Source organism: Rattus norvegicus, chromosome 4 (assembly GCF_021556685.1).
Source record: "Rattus norvegicus strain SHRSP/BbbUtx chromosome 4, alternate assembly SHRSP_T2T, whole genome shotgun sequence".
In the NCBI taxonomy this organism is placed as follows: Eukaryota; Metazoa; Chordata; class Mammalia; order Rodentia; family Muridae; genus Rattus; species Rattus norvegicus.
Window position 1 is genome coordinate 47,675,370 of NC_141537.1, and position 14,881 is coordinate 47,690,250.

The following is a 14,881-nucleotide window of genomic DNA, read 5'->3' on the forward strand; positions in this document are numbered from 1 at the left end:
GTGGTTAGTTTCTTGCCTTAATCTGGCTGTAATAACAAAGCCTCATCAAAGGCTTTCAAGCTATTTACTCTCTAACATTACTTGAGGCACAAAAGCATTTTTATAGCAACAAGGCAACATTATGTAATGGCTTCACTGTGAAGGCTCAAGGCTTTCAGTACAGGCAGCGGCCACAAGCAAACCTAGAATGTGTTTCATCAGTGAACTATCAGGCTATGAAGCTCACAGACACAAATAAACCCAGACGTTTAACTTTCGCTTCACTTCAAGGCTGCTTATACCTAGCATGATGGATTGTATGCTGCTGGTGCCAAGACCGATGCAGGAGTCAGTCGTGTTATTAAGTGTCCCATCTTCCAGACCCCAACATCCATCAGAAGAGATGGCTTGGAAGTGATTTGTCAGAGCCTGACTCACTGCTTTTGAAAAATCTTCCCATGATGTCTGTTTGCGGATATTTAAAGTGCATATTGTGTGTTCACATTCAAAGTCGTCAGAACCGTCATTGCTTGGTTGAATTTCACCCACGGAAATCCTTAAGGGTATTTTAAGAGCATCTGTTAGAAAAACAAAGAGATGGGAGTTTAGAAACAGCCTTGATAGGGGGAAAAGAAAGCCAAGCTACTAAATAAAATAGCAGTTAGGAAGATTTTAAAGATAAATCAAAAGACGGCTATCTTATTCAATATCAAGCTGAGTCTTCTTGTATTGCAGCAAATACTGGTCTCCTGGTCTCCCCACAGTTTCTTGGGAAACATATAAAGTGAACCATTTATCATTCCTTGTATCTCAGCCTTTCTACTTCATTGACTCTTCCCTGCGGCAAGATTCTCAAGCTGTTTAAAAGAAAGGAAGTTGGATAAGTTGGAAAAACCAGGAGTCCTCCTTTCATCTAGAGTTCTTTATGTTGTCCTTATATTTATATATAACGTCATGAGCAAGTGAGAACACAGTCCAAAGGTCGGTAGGCTTAGAATAGTCCCCTGAGAGTCAACACAGAGCTCAGTCTGAGCAGCCTTCTCCTTGCTATGTGAACTTGGTAAATGTCCCTAGTCTTGCTATCCCTCAGTGTTCCATAAAAGGCAGAAAATCTACAGAGAATTTTCATGGAGAGTAAATTCTTTTTAGTTTGGAAGGGATGCTATGAATTCAACTCAGAATTACATGATAAATTCCAGTGAGTATTTGATAAGTGTTCAGTGTTGTACTTCTGACTCCCAGGGCTTAGTGCACAGTGAGCTAGCCTTCTACCGCTCAGCTCTACCCTCTCCCGCAACAGCAGAAGCTTTGGATGAAATTTCCCATCTGAAGGATATCAACTGAGTTGATACACATGCACTTTTGTTCTTATAAGCTCAATTATGTTTACTAAAAATCGCTTGTGTTGGTTCTAGAATCTTCTATGTCATACCACTATATTTAATAAATTTTAATATTCAATACATTGTTGAATATAAATACTTCTATTATAAAAACAAAGCTGAAGACTTTAGAGCTATTTGATGAAATTGCTCAAAAGTGTTTACCCAATGAGGTATAAATAAAATGATAATATAAAATTATAAAAATGTAACAGTGTCTGTCAGATCCTGTGTTGAGTTACTTTCCAAATATATTCAGATACTCAAGAACTAAAGTCATAGAGGACATAGCAAAGCTAGATTGTGTTTTACCAAGAATCCACAAAATTCAATGAGTGGAAGCTTACTAAAGGCTTTCCCACATAGTGAAAGAATTAGGTAGTATGCTTTAATACTAAAATAAAATGCTTTCAGTGAATGACCTAACAACCATACCTAATGGCCAGTACTGACTAGATTCAGAGTGTTATTTAAAAATAAAAAACTTGGGAGTGGAGCATGAGAGAGGTTACACAGGCTGAGTTGGGAGTGGTGGTGAATATCATCAAAATACATTGTAGGCATGTCTGAAATTCTCAAATAGCAAAGTGAAAATATATAAAAACAAGGGAAACTTTAATTTTAATATAAGAATTGAAATATAAAACTAAATTATAATTTCCCCCTTTTTAATATTTTTATTTTTATTGGTTATTTTATTTATTATCATTTCAAATGTTATTCCCCTTCCTGTTTTCCCCTTTGCAACTCCTCTATCCTATCCCACTTCCACCTCCTTCTGTTAGGGTGCTCCCTCACCCATCCACCCACCCACCCCACCTCACTGACCTAGCATTCCCCTTCACTGGGGCATCAAGTCTCCATAGGACCAAGGGCCTCCCCTCCCATTGATGCCAGATAAGGCCATCCTCTGCTACATATGCAGATGGAGCCATGGGTCCCTCCCCGTGTGCTCTTTGGTTGAAGGTTTAGTCATTGAGAGCTCTTGGGAGGGTCTGGGGGATCTGGTTGGTTGATAGTGTTGTTCTTTCTATGGGGTTGCAAACCCCTTCAGCTTCTTCATTCCTAGATCCTCCATTGGGGTCCCCATGCTCAGTCCAATGGTTGGCTGCAAGCATCCGCATCTGTATTGGTCAGGCTCTGGCAGAACATCTCAGGGGTAATTTCCCCCTTTTCAAATGGCTTTTCCACTAACTTACTATTATTTTATTTTCCAGTTGACAGTTGTATATCTTACCTCCAGCAGCTAACATACATGTCCTCTGCTTCTAACACAGGATGCTGGGCCCTCCATACCTCTGTTCTTCTCTCCTTAATAGTCTTCTTCCTCAGGCTCCTTGACTTTATCAACACTTTTTAGTGGTAGCCTGTCTTCTGGATTTACTGTCATTCCTCCACAGACTTCTCATCTCAGCTCTATAACTATCTCTGACAGACTGCTGACTGTCAAACTCACACGTATAGTTCATCTTTCCCCTTCGAGTTCCTGCTGACTTGACACAGACATCTCAAAACCACACATCCAAGTAACTCCTGACCTTTGTTAACCATGTCAGCTTCACCTCTGACAGCTCTCCCTGGAATGGGGGGTGGCAATTCCAGATCCCTTGGAATGACCTATGATGTCCTTCTTTTCTACTCTACATTTGCCAATCATGGATTTCTGTTGACGCTTCATTCAGTATCTTTGGAACCAAAATTCTTCTTATGGCTCTTTCTGCTATAATCCTAGGTGTTACTCACCATTTTCACCTTTCAGCTGGAAGATTTATATTTTAACAAATGTCCCTAAATCTTTGTACAATCTAGTCTCAACAAAGCAGCTGGTGAAAGCTAAAAATCACATTATATGTATTATCCTCTAGCTGTAATAAGTCCTTATAATGAGTGAGTAGTTTCATTTCTGTTGCTGAGACAAATACCATAACAAGAGCAATGCAGGGGAGGAAAGGCTTTTCTGGGTTACAATTCTATGTTACAGGCCTTCGTTTCTGGGAAGACAAGTCAGGAACTTACATCTACAGTCAAGAGAAGAAAGTGTACATGGATCTTTTCTTGCTTTCTTCTTAGCTATATTCAGTTAGACTTTCTATTTCTTATATTATTCTAGAACCTTCTGCCTAGGAAATAATGATGCCCACAGTGGCTTGGGTCAATTTATATCAATTAACACTCAAGACGATCCCCCACAGACATGCAAATGAGCCAACTTGATCTCCATAAATCCTTAAGTAGACGTTCTTCCCAAATCTGTTAGCTACAATAACAACCAAACTGGGAAGATACTCTTATTGGGCACAATAGAGGCAATGTATATTTTGAGTATCAATTTACTTTCTGATTGGATCTAAAATTCACTCCACAGGAAGAAATGCCTGGCTGATGCGTAAATCTGACCAAGAACCCTTAGGAAACTCATAGTCCCCAGGACTTAACCTATTATTTTGCTAAATAGATACAACATAAACCTGACCTCGAAATTTTTATCTCAGACCACATACGGACAGCAACAGTAAATGCAAAATTTACTACTGGTCAGAGAGAAGGGAAAAAAGTTAAGAGAGCCAGAGGCCATGGAGGACCAAGGCAAAACAGTTTTCTGGACATGACAGGACTATTCACTCATGAATCCAGTCACTGTGGTTGCCTAGACCTGCACAAGTCAACTTTCTATCATCTATGTAGGAGGGGCTTATGAGCACCCGCCCCTAGGTGAGGAGCTTTGGGTAGTTGCTTCAGGAGGCAAAGCCAGTTTTCTTTAAGGATGAGGTTGGTCTCTGGTAGGTCAAACATGGTCTGGTGAATATCACATGCCCATATATTTATGGGCAGAGCAAATTGGGCCATGCAAGTTATTAAAATGAAAGTACATGAGGCTGGGAGAGGGATTAGTGGGGCAGGGAGTGGATCTGGGATACATATCTAACATAGCTCTACTGGTTCACACCTATTGTCTCAGTACTTTGGAACCTGAGGCAGGAGGATCACTGTGAGTTTGAAGGCAGTCTGGTACTTAGTTTCAGGTATGTTATAAAGTAAGGCTCCGTTTAGAAGGAAAAGGGAAGAAAAAAGAAGGAATGGAGGGAGAAAAGGGAGACTTGAGGGAAGAAGGGAAGGAGGGAGAAGGGAAGCAAGAGAGGGAAGAGAGGGAGGAAAGAAAGGGAAAGATGGATCCATCTCTGAGTGTGCAATTAGAGGTTAAAATATTATTTTAGATGTTAAAGTGGCATGTCCTAAAGATAATGATTACTGAAACATCTGGCTTAACAGCTATTTTGAGAGACAACTGACATGTTATTATATTTTCTATGATCTGTCATTCCATACTCATAAGGTTACAGGGGGACTTTTCATAAAATGCACTGAGGAGCATGAACTTAGAGAGCTGGAGGAGACCATGACATCATAAATTATTTGCAAAGGCCGGCAGTAAGTAACCAAGTGCTGGAGTTATCATCGGTTCAGCTGCTGCAGAGTGCACAGCTGGAAAGTCTTACCTGGAATTCCAGTATCTCCAAAGAATCGGGGTGGGATTGGGTTGGGGGTGAGGGTAATCATTTCCATTGTTCTCTCAGTAAAGTCTAAGACTGAGCTGACACTATTTGTGCAGCAAAGACCTGCACAGTAATTTTACTTGAGGGAAAAAGGCAATGGTATCCTCAGAAATGTTTTTGCAATAACTAAGGCTCAAAAGAAGCAGGTAAGTCATTATAGATGTGCCAGTATCTTTCCAGGTGCTCCAGAGCCCCTGTGGTATGGCAGGATAAGCAGGCTAGAACATCACTCACTCAGATTCTCCAGCAAATGCTTGCAGTCATCAGTGGCAACATCATGCACAGTCCGATTGCACTTGTCTCTCCTTTCCGGCTCTAGCCCTCCATGCCTACACAAGATTTCTAGGCAGTTCTGTAAAGACAAGAGCACTATTATATCCATGTCCAAATCCATCAACTTGAGTGAAAAACCCAAGGGAGAAAGCCACTTGCCTGTGGTCAAGAATTCATAGCTGCACATCCCTAGAGTACCCATACTTTGGAGGTGAAGGCAGGAGAATTAACAGTTTGAGATCTGTGTGGGATATATATGTCTTGACATGGTCTTCCCTTTACCTGTCAGTGTACAAGTCATACCCCAGTTTTGCAGGGATAGGGGCAGTAAGGGAGGGAGGCACAGAGAGAGACAGCCAGAGAGAAAAGAACAAAAATAACAAACAACAGGCAAAGCACAAATGAAAGTGGAAGTGGCCCAGGCAGCTAACACATGATTGCCAAGCATGGTGACATGCGTTAGATCCTCAAGACTCACAGCATGGAAGAAGAGAACCAATCCTCAACAGCTCTCTTCACATGTGTCATGTTATACACACAAAGATACATGCACACACACATACCATACACCAGAGAGGGGAGGGAGAGGGAGAGGGAGAGAGAGAGAGAGAGAAGGGGGGGGAGAGAGGAAGAGAGAGAGGGAGAGAGGGGGGGGAGAGAGAGGGGGGAGAGGGGGGGAGAGAGACAGAGAGGGAGGAAGAGAGAGGGGGGAGAGACAGAGAGAGAGGAAGAGAGAGAGGGAGAGAGAGGAAGAGAGAGAGGGAGAGAGAGGAAGAGAGAGGGAGAGAGGGACAGAGAGAGAGGGAGAGAGAGAGAGAGAGAGAGAGAGAGAGAGAGAGAGGAAGAGAGAGAGAGGAAGAGAGAGGGGGAGAGAGGGACAGAGAGAGAGAGAGCCCAATGCAGTATAAAACAATGCCAGAATTCACAGTTAGAAATCTCACTTCAATCCCAGCAACTCACATACAATCTCAAATGTATCTCAAATGTATCTAAGTAATATCTAGATTTGCAAAGCAAAGAATATTTCATTTGAATAATTTTCCAGATGCTAGGGATGGAATCTTGTTGGACACACTCCAGCCCGAGTGCTTCATTTCAACTTAAAGTAAGCGAAGACTCTTAAGCTAAGAAGAAAAAGTTGCTTCACGGTGTGAAAAGAAGAATGAGATGACTTCATCAAACTGTATCTTCCACTTGGCAAATCAGAACAGGAAGACTTTTGCTTCAGTCAGCTGTTTCTGTTGTTTCCTGGTAATGTATTAATTTTTCTACAAGAATGAGACCAAATAGGCCAGAAACAAAAATTACTAGAAACCACTAGAAGCCAAATGAGGCATTGTGCTTTCTAATATCTCCACCCCCTCCAAAAGAGAGGCAGACAGAAAAGTGAATGACCACACACACACACACACACACACACACACACACACACACACACACACACTTAGGTGTATCTGTATATTTGAGTTTCTGGAACTGAAATATCTGTACCTGTGAAATCTTGCCTTCTTCTCCTCCTTCCGCAGGATGGAACTTAGGGCTTTACATGGGCTACCAAGTGGCTTCCTTCCCCAGCCCTTGGTTTATAAAGACTGTCAGGCAGCCTGCATCCAGGCACCCTGCAGCACAGCCAATCAGATCTTCTGCAAAGGCTTCTCTTGGTGTACAGCTTCCTTTTTTGTTTTGTAAAAACCTTTCCTTTCTAATAGAATAGTCTCCTTGCAATACAATGTCCCGTGTAAAGCACACCACTATTTATCACGGAAGCATGGCTGCAATGTGAATCTAACTTGAAAGGACATTTTGCCTGCTCAATGCTCCAATTTGACCTTTAATCACACTCCCACCTCCAGAACTATTTGCTGATTTTTAACAGTAGTGAATGTTCCAACTTGTCTTTGAACATTGCATAAATGGAAGCATACAGCAGGGACACTTACATTTAGCTTCTTTCGTTCAATATAACTTCCGACATTCATTCATGTATTATTATTCATAATTGAATTTTACTTAAAATAAAAAAAAACTCTGTATTACAGTGTGGTATTCCTGGACATAAGCATGCCTCAAATTACTCATTCATTCCCTGTCAATGCACAGTTGCTTTCTGCTGTGATCTTTCCAGGGCATGCGCTGTGGTGCACAGATGCAGGTCTATGCACTAACACCAGACGACTGGCTGTAGAGCAGGCCTTGACTTGGTGCTGTGTTAGGACACACGGAAAGCACTTCCCACATTGGCTGAACCAATCCCATCCCCAGGAAGAGCATGTGTGAGTTGCAACTGCTTCATATTGCTTCCAAAACTTACTTTCAAATACAGCAATGAGTTCACCAAGGCAGGGGATTAGGAACCAGAAAACAAAGCGAAGATGAAGTTGGGGCTATCAACTAAAATGAAGGGTGACCAGAAGAAGTCTTGCTGACCTGAAGGCAGAGTTGATATAGAGGGCCTTTTTTGGTGTTAACAGGATGTGAGACTACACCTGCCAACTGAAGAGCTCTGTCGGGGGTCCTCTAAATTAAGAAATTCTGCTTGCCTTTAAAGAAACATATTAGGACATTTGGTTTTCTCTGTTAGCTTTTGCTCAGGTTGTAGGTATTATATCTTCAAAGTCTGGCTTTCATGTATCTGTGGATCAGACTTAGAAAAACCCTAAACTAAAGAGTTCACTTCAAGCAATGTCTATTTTATAAACTACTTTTATCAAGGTGGCATTTATGAAACTACTATAAAGCCAGTAAATGAAGAAGATAGCTAATGAGAAACCTGGATAATGCAAACTGAGACATTACTCAGAATGTATTCAATAGATACAATATGGAAACTAAACTTTGCAAGTTCCAGGATAGCCATAGGTTTTTAATTCTTTAAGCTAGTACTTGTGGCAAAAGATAGTAAAACTGAAGCAGGCCTAGATTCAAATCATGTTAATTGGTATGATCATATTTACAATGATATGGTGTTTTTCTTATATCATTCCTGATTCAATTTCTGAGTTTCAAATAATGTCACTTATAGGACTGTCAGATGACTTAAACAAAAGGTGCCTAGAGTTCTTTGATGTTTGCAATGAACTAAGCACCCAGTGTATATTAGCAGCTGTAATTAATTAGAGTCAACATAGTCATTGCCAGTTATAAAATATCCCCAATAGTTGAGTTGGCTGGTGAGTTAGCAGTGCATACAGAAAATGCTAGTCTAATGATAATTTTGGTGATGTCAATAAATTATTTTTTAAAAATGATAGAGAGCTATAACACAGATTGCAAGTCTCTCCAACTAAGATTCTTTGATCCTTGACTTTAAAGTGAATTGTTTCTACTTGTCATTACAGGAAGGTAGAGCAGTAGAATATCACATGTTAAGTGCTGCCTTCTTCTTGAAGGAAGCAGGGAAGATGTACCCATGAATTTAATGGCATCCAGATATTGCTACAGGCCCAATCCCACAGTGCTGTGCAGACTTCATGGGGAGCACAAGCCTAGATGAACAATTGGGCCCAGCACGTCCTTCTCAAGAACTACTGTCAATACATAACATATGAATTCATGCTAATGACAAGGCACAGTTCCAGACATTGCAGGAGTAGTCATGAATCATGTAATTGTAGGGATATGTTGCAAGAAATGTGTTATTGGGTTATTCATGCTACCTGAACATCATAGACTGTCCTTCCACATACTGAGATAGCTGAATGTCACAAGGTGATATATTCTTATGGGACCATCATCGTGTATGCTATACACCAATGACTGAAATATTTATGTGGTGCAGGACTGGCATAATCTTAATTTAATACTCATATGTAAGGTGCTACACACTAAGCACTATGTTAAGGTCGTAGGCTCTGAGGATAAATGAAGTAGAAGTTCAAGTCTCATGGAGAAGTGAAAAATGCCATAAAGAGTTTGATATGACCTAGCAAGTGTGAAGATCTAAGTTTAGATTCCCAAGGCCCATTTAAGACTGGATAAGGTAATAGGCATCCAAGCACGCCTATAGCAAGAAGGGAGGCAGAGGCCTCCCTTGACTCACTTGAATGTCAATCAAATTGATGAAGGCAGTGATAAATAAGAGAGTATCTCTAAGAAGGTAAAGGGATGGAGCCACCACTTGAGATTGTCCTTTGATAGCTTCATGCATGTATGACATGCATGTACTCATACTTATACACACGAACACACATATACTCACCATGCACATATGCACAGATTTCTTTTAAGTAACTTATGGGGATATATGAAGAAGAAAGGTCTGGCATGTCATGTCACTGTAACAAATACCCAACATAAACTCTTAAGAAGACAAAAGGTTGTTTGAAGTCAGTTTCAGGGATTCCCATTCTCAGTCAGTTGCTTGTGTTATTGCGGGCTTTTGGTTAGGTGGCAAATTATGGAAGGGACATGAGGGAAAGCAACACTGAGAACTTTATGATGACTGGGAAGGAAAGGAAAGAAACAGGAAGGGTCAAGTTCCCAATATTCCTTTCAAAATAATGACCCTATATGACTAGAAGACCCCTAACCAGGTCCTACTCCTTAGAAGACTGCCTTTGGGAAACATTTATACCACAGCAAGGGACCTACAGATGTGACAGAAGTAAATTTTTACCTTACAGAAAAGTAGGAAGAAAAAAAGATGAAAGGTACCTTTCCCTCTTCCTGGTTTCCTGCTAGGGTTATAGTTTCTAGAATTGGGCCTAAACAGGCAGCATGCCCTACCCTCATGTCCAGATGGATGGCCTTTGGATTGAAGTCATATAGATGTATATCAACTCTCTCAGAGACCTATGACCTCTATCTTAGGTTTTATTTCCACTTACAATATAGCCTTCCCTGCTGACCATGAACCCAGAGCAAAATATAGGGATTCACTGTCACAGGCAAAAACTGAAGAATGGTGAGAGACGATGATGCCTCCATCATAGATCTTTAAGGAGAGCTCAGAAGCAAGGTACCAGTGCCAAGGAGGAAAGGACAAACCTGATGTTTGAAGTGGGCAGGATAAAATTAAATTCAAGGCAAAGAGACAGAATTTGCAATTAGTCGGAAGGAGAGAAAGTCTCCCCCCACCCAAGAAGTTTGCAAATTCACAAATAATGCCCAGCTAAGTGCTGAACAGCTTTTGGGTATGGGTGTACCCACTGCTTTATGGACAGGGGAAGCAGGAACTATTAAGATAGACACACTGGCGTAAGCAAGCAGGTAGATGTAGGTGTGAACTGGTCAAAACAGAATTGTCAGAGGGCGTCTGCAAAACTTTGCACTAAGCATCATGGGTAATCTTGGGTAGATATGGGCTGTGTGCCGGAAGGAAAATGCTATGATCAGCTCTGTTGTAAAAACTGAAGGATGCATGGGATGGAAGGAAGAGAGTGAGGAAACAGACCAGTTATAAAAGGACACCTTGTCCATTCACCCATTGTTTCAAGAAACTACTTGGAAGTCATAGTCTCTGCTGGGAGCAATGCATACAAAGGTGAAAACATTGCTTATAGAAGAGGGAGAAGGGGGGAGATGCATGCAAACAATTACGGTAAAGTACAAGCTATGTAACAGAAGTGTGAAGAGAGGCCTTGGCAACACCCTAATCTTGAGCCAGAAACCTCAACCAAGACATGTTCTAGCAAACATGTAAGTCAGGACAGGTGAGGAAGTCATTTGAGATTATGAGAACCATAGATGCAAAGCCAGAGAGTGGTCCATCAGTCCTGTGCGTTACACACAGTACACAATAGGAAAGATGACAGAGTACATGTACTTGTCTGAGGTCAGTGAGAATTGGAAGACCCTATCTCAAGGGTGACAGAGTCGTATAAGGATATGAAGTAGTTAGGTTACATCACCACATTTAGCTGTCAGATAGGTCCCACCCATGGCTGTACAGAGAAGGTGGAGCTTGCAACAGAGCACAGAATGCACCCAAAGAGCAGATAAGAAGTCACAAGGCTGGGATGTATGCAGTGAATAAAGAAGTAAATAACCAAAGTTGATTTACTAAGAAAAAAAATCTAGAGTTGTGTTGCTCATTTGAACTCATGTAGTAAGGAATTTGGACAGGCTAAAGACAGAATGCTGGTATTTCTTTTAGCCCTGGAAAATGAAGAGATGTGCAGACAGAGTTGCAACCATGTTGAACCTTTGGTAAATCAAAAGTGAACGTGGTCATCAATAGGGCTGTCATGTACCTTTCTAAGCTGAGATGTTTGAAAAGTAAAAGTTTACAATGGATAGTTCCGTTGGAACAAGAAGAATAAACAAGACCACACTGGACAAATAAAAATTTGCTTCCTTAGGTACAGAGATGTCCTGAGAACTCAGAATAACCTTCTTTGAAAGTCTCAGAGAATACTCAATAGACATAAAGACAAGATTCTGGAATCCTGAGAGACTGTATTTGTGGGATGCCAAAGAAGAAAATACAGAATGACAGGGAAAAGGGAGTTTAAAGCCAGACAGGTGACAGCTGCAAGAGGAAGTCACCACAGATCCACGTTTGGCCGAGGGGTTGACCCTGGTTATTTTAATGCCCCGTTGTGCCTCTGTCCATCAATCACTGCTGCCTCAAATAGGCAACAATTCATTCAATCTTCACCTAGTGTTCTGGAATACATATTTAAGGAAACCCTTCTCTTTGTTTACGTGTAGTATGGCATTAATTTTTTTCACTAAAACTTAAGTAGAAAAGAAAATGATGACAGAAGATAAGAAATAAAGAGATATCAGGGCTGGATAGCTGGCTCAGTGTGAGGACCTCTTACTGCTCTTGCAGAGAACCTGAGTTCAGATTCCTGTACCCACATTTGGTAGCTCAAAAGAGCCTGAAACTTCAGCTCCAGGCAGATCTGAAGCCTCTGGACTCCGTGAACACTTTCCCACATATAGATACACTCATGTACACATAATTAAAATAATAGATCTCTGTTTATCTTAAATGGCATCAGATTCTCTTGATTTGGAGCCTTCTAGATACCTTGTCTGGCTCTCCCTTTCTCAAGTCTGTTATACAATTCCATGCAATAAGGAAAAACTTCAGTGATATCTAATACATAGTTGTCTTTGCAGCCAAAACCTAACTGGGAAGAATACAAATCTTGGGTGCCATAGAAACCTTTGTGCACCTCCAAGCTACCTCATCCATGCCATGTGAAAACAGAAGGGGTTGCTACAAGGTAAGAGAAAATGTTTGATACTCTTAGGACTAAAAGCCCGAGAAGCTCCAGACAATCCTATTACTGAACAAGAATACATTAAAGATGCCAACAGGAAAGCTATAGTCTGTCCAAAGGATTGACTGAAAATGAGTTTAGGGCTTCTGGAAAGAAAACTCTAGAGGAAAGGAGCAAAAGGCAAACATGAGGAAGTAAGTTTGGGACCAGTTGCTGCAGAAGACACAGCTAAGCTAAAAATCACATGCACTTGTCAAAAACAAAACAAACAAAAATCAGGAGGAGGCCCACCAGAATGGCTGCTTCGAATTGCTAGTATAGCCAGAGGGGAAAGAAGGATGGGGAAGAACCCTGGGAAAGGGGGTTGTATTGGATACTAATAATATTAGACAAGGTCAGGGAACCATAGAAGAGTGGGAGGGATAGGAAGCCACAGACTTGGCAATAAATGAGTTAGAAGTCTGACCCACCCACAGCAAGACAGTCACACAATCTCCCAACAAAAAATACTCTGGGAAACTGGCCATGGTGGCTCATGTATATAACCCTGGCATACGAGAGTCTAGGACTGGCAGATTGCTGTGAGTTGATGGCTAGACTGGGCTACACAAGCAGTTCTAGACCACAGTTCTGGCTACACAGGCAGTTTCATACCACAGTTCTGGCTACACCAGCAGGTCTATTGTAGAGACCTCCATATCTCAAACAAACCGACAAAGAAAACAAAAGGAATAAAAAATGAAAAGAATAGATAAATAGATAAATGAATAAAGAAGATTTGTCTGGGACATAAGCTTTTATTAGTGACAGAGGAGTTTAACCCCAGTCTTCTCAGTTCTTTGCCAGGACCTTGACTTCTCAAAGTTCTCACAAGGAAAGCGAGAGTTTCATTCAGAAGTTCTTTGATCTGCTTCCAGGAAACAAAAAAGGGCTTATCCCTGGTTCAACCTTCTCTCTAGCAGCTGTTGTTAGACAGTAATGGCTGTCTGAACAAACTTAACCACAGGAAAACCAAACAGGACTGCAAAGCAGCAAGCACCGATGTGGGAACTGAATTCTCCACAAGCCATCTTAATTCGACCATTTCCAACACTTCATTTCTTCATGGAGAATGCACAGGAGGGGCCGTATTGGGTGACCTCTGTCGCTTCAGGCTCTAGAATCCCACAATCCTCCTTTGGAGACTGAGCGATTTCATGATGGCATTTTCATACAGGCTTTGTTTTGTTGATCTTTAGCCCTCTCTCCCATTTTTTCCCCTTTAAGCCGTCTCTATTTCTGAAGTTCTCCTTCCTCCCTCATCATAGCTTGCTTTCTTGTTGATATGATAAACGTCGTGACAAAACAAACAAACAAACAACTTGCAGAGGAAAGGGTTAATTTCAGCTAGCAAGTTATAATCCATCATGAAGGGAAGTCAGGGAAGGAACTCCAGATAGGGACCTGGAAGCAGGAACTGAAGCAGAGGCCATGGAGAAAAGCTATTTGACTGCCTTCTCTCCATAACTTGCACAATGGGCTCTCTTTATAAAATCCAGGACCACTTGCCAGGGGCTGGAGGTGAGGGGTAGGAGTAGGTTACTACCCATAGTTGGTGGTTCTTCCTGTATCAATTAGTAATCCAGACAATGCCCTACACACATCCCGCAGGCTCACAGGCCAATAAGAGGGAAATGATTTCTTAATCAAGGTTCCCTCTTCTAAGGCGACTCTAATTCTTGTCAAGTTGATAAAGCTAACCCACATTCCCATCTGGAATTTCCCCCTGATGTTTGCTTCCCTGCGGCTTTACCCTAGCGATTCCCAGGCTCCCCTGCCTCCTGGTTTTGAAAAACTCGTGACATTTTCAGATTCAGCTGTAGCTTTTGCAGGAACAAATCCTAAATGAGTATCCCCACATTGTTTCCAGTTAAATAGCCTCTACCCACTCTCGCCTATAAATAACAATAAAACTCTAGGACCTGCATAGGAGGGAGAATGTGCCCTGTGTGTTTGTTTCTGAGTCTGGGTTTCTTGAGCAACACCTCCAGCCTTATACAGACTAGATATGTGGGTGACTGAGATCATTTTCAAGGGCCCATTGTGCTTAGACTAGAGTGATTTACTACATACCGATAGTTGTGATTTATTGTTTCTGAAAACTGGCCTTAGCGAATTATTATAAATGGATAATCTGGGAAAACTATTTTTGTCAGAATGGAAACATTGTTTTAGACAAGTGATGCAGATCTATTTTACAAGGGTTTTGACTAGAAAGGAAGGATGTGGGGTGAAAAAGACTAATGAAATCAGGAAATCTGGGCTCCATTCCCAACAGCTATCCATTAAACCCTCTCGGGCTTAGATGTCCTAATCATAAAATAAAGTCCAAATGGAAGATTAAATGCCCACTCCAGAGCTAAGAGAATTTACTATTTAAACAGCTTAGTAGAGTGTGTTGTCGATCATTCCTTAAAATCTCACATCAAAACATTGATCTTATGCTTTTAAAAACTAAGAGGATGCAGAAGAGTACTATTCT

General features: G+C 41.3%; 1 protein-coding gene across 6 annotated transcripts in view; it reads right to left on the minus strand.

Annotated features, from left to right (window-relative positions):
- Window positions 1-14,881, minus strand: part of Cttnbp2 (cortactin binding protein 2) — a 163,143-nt gene that overhangs the window by 46,284 nt on the left and 101,978 nt on the right. For all 6 annotated transcript variants that reach the window (XR_015685327.1, XR_015685326.1, XM_087656211.1 and 3 more), the window contains 2 exon segments: window positions 5,150-5,267; window positions 282-557 (listed from right to left, as the gene is read on the minus strand). Coding sequence is in view for 4 of the 6 variants with exons in the window: in XM_087656211.1 (XP_087512337.1) it covers window positions 282-557; window positions 5,150-5,267 (394 nt within the window). In the remaining 2 variants the exon portion in view is untranslated.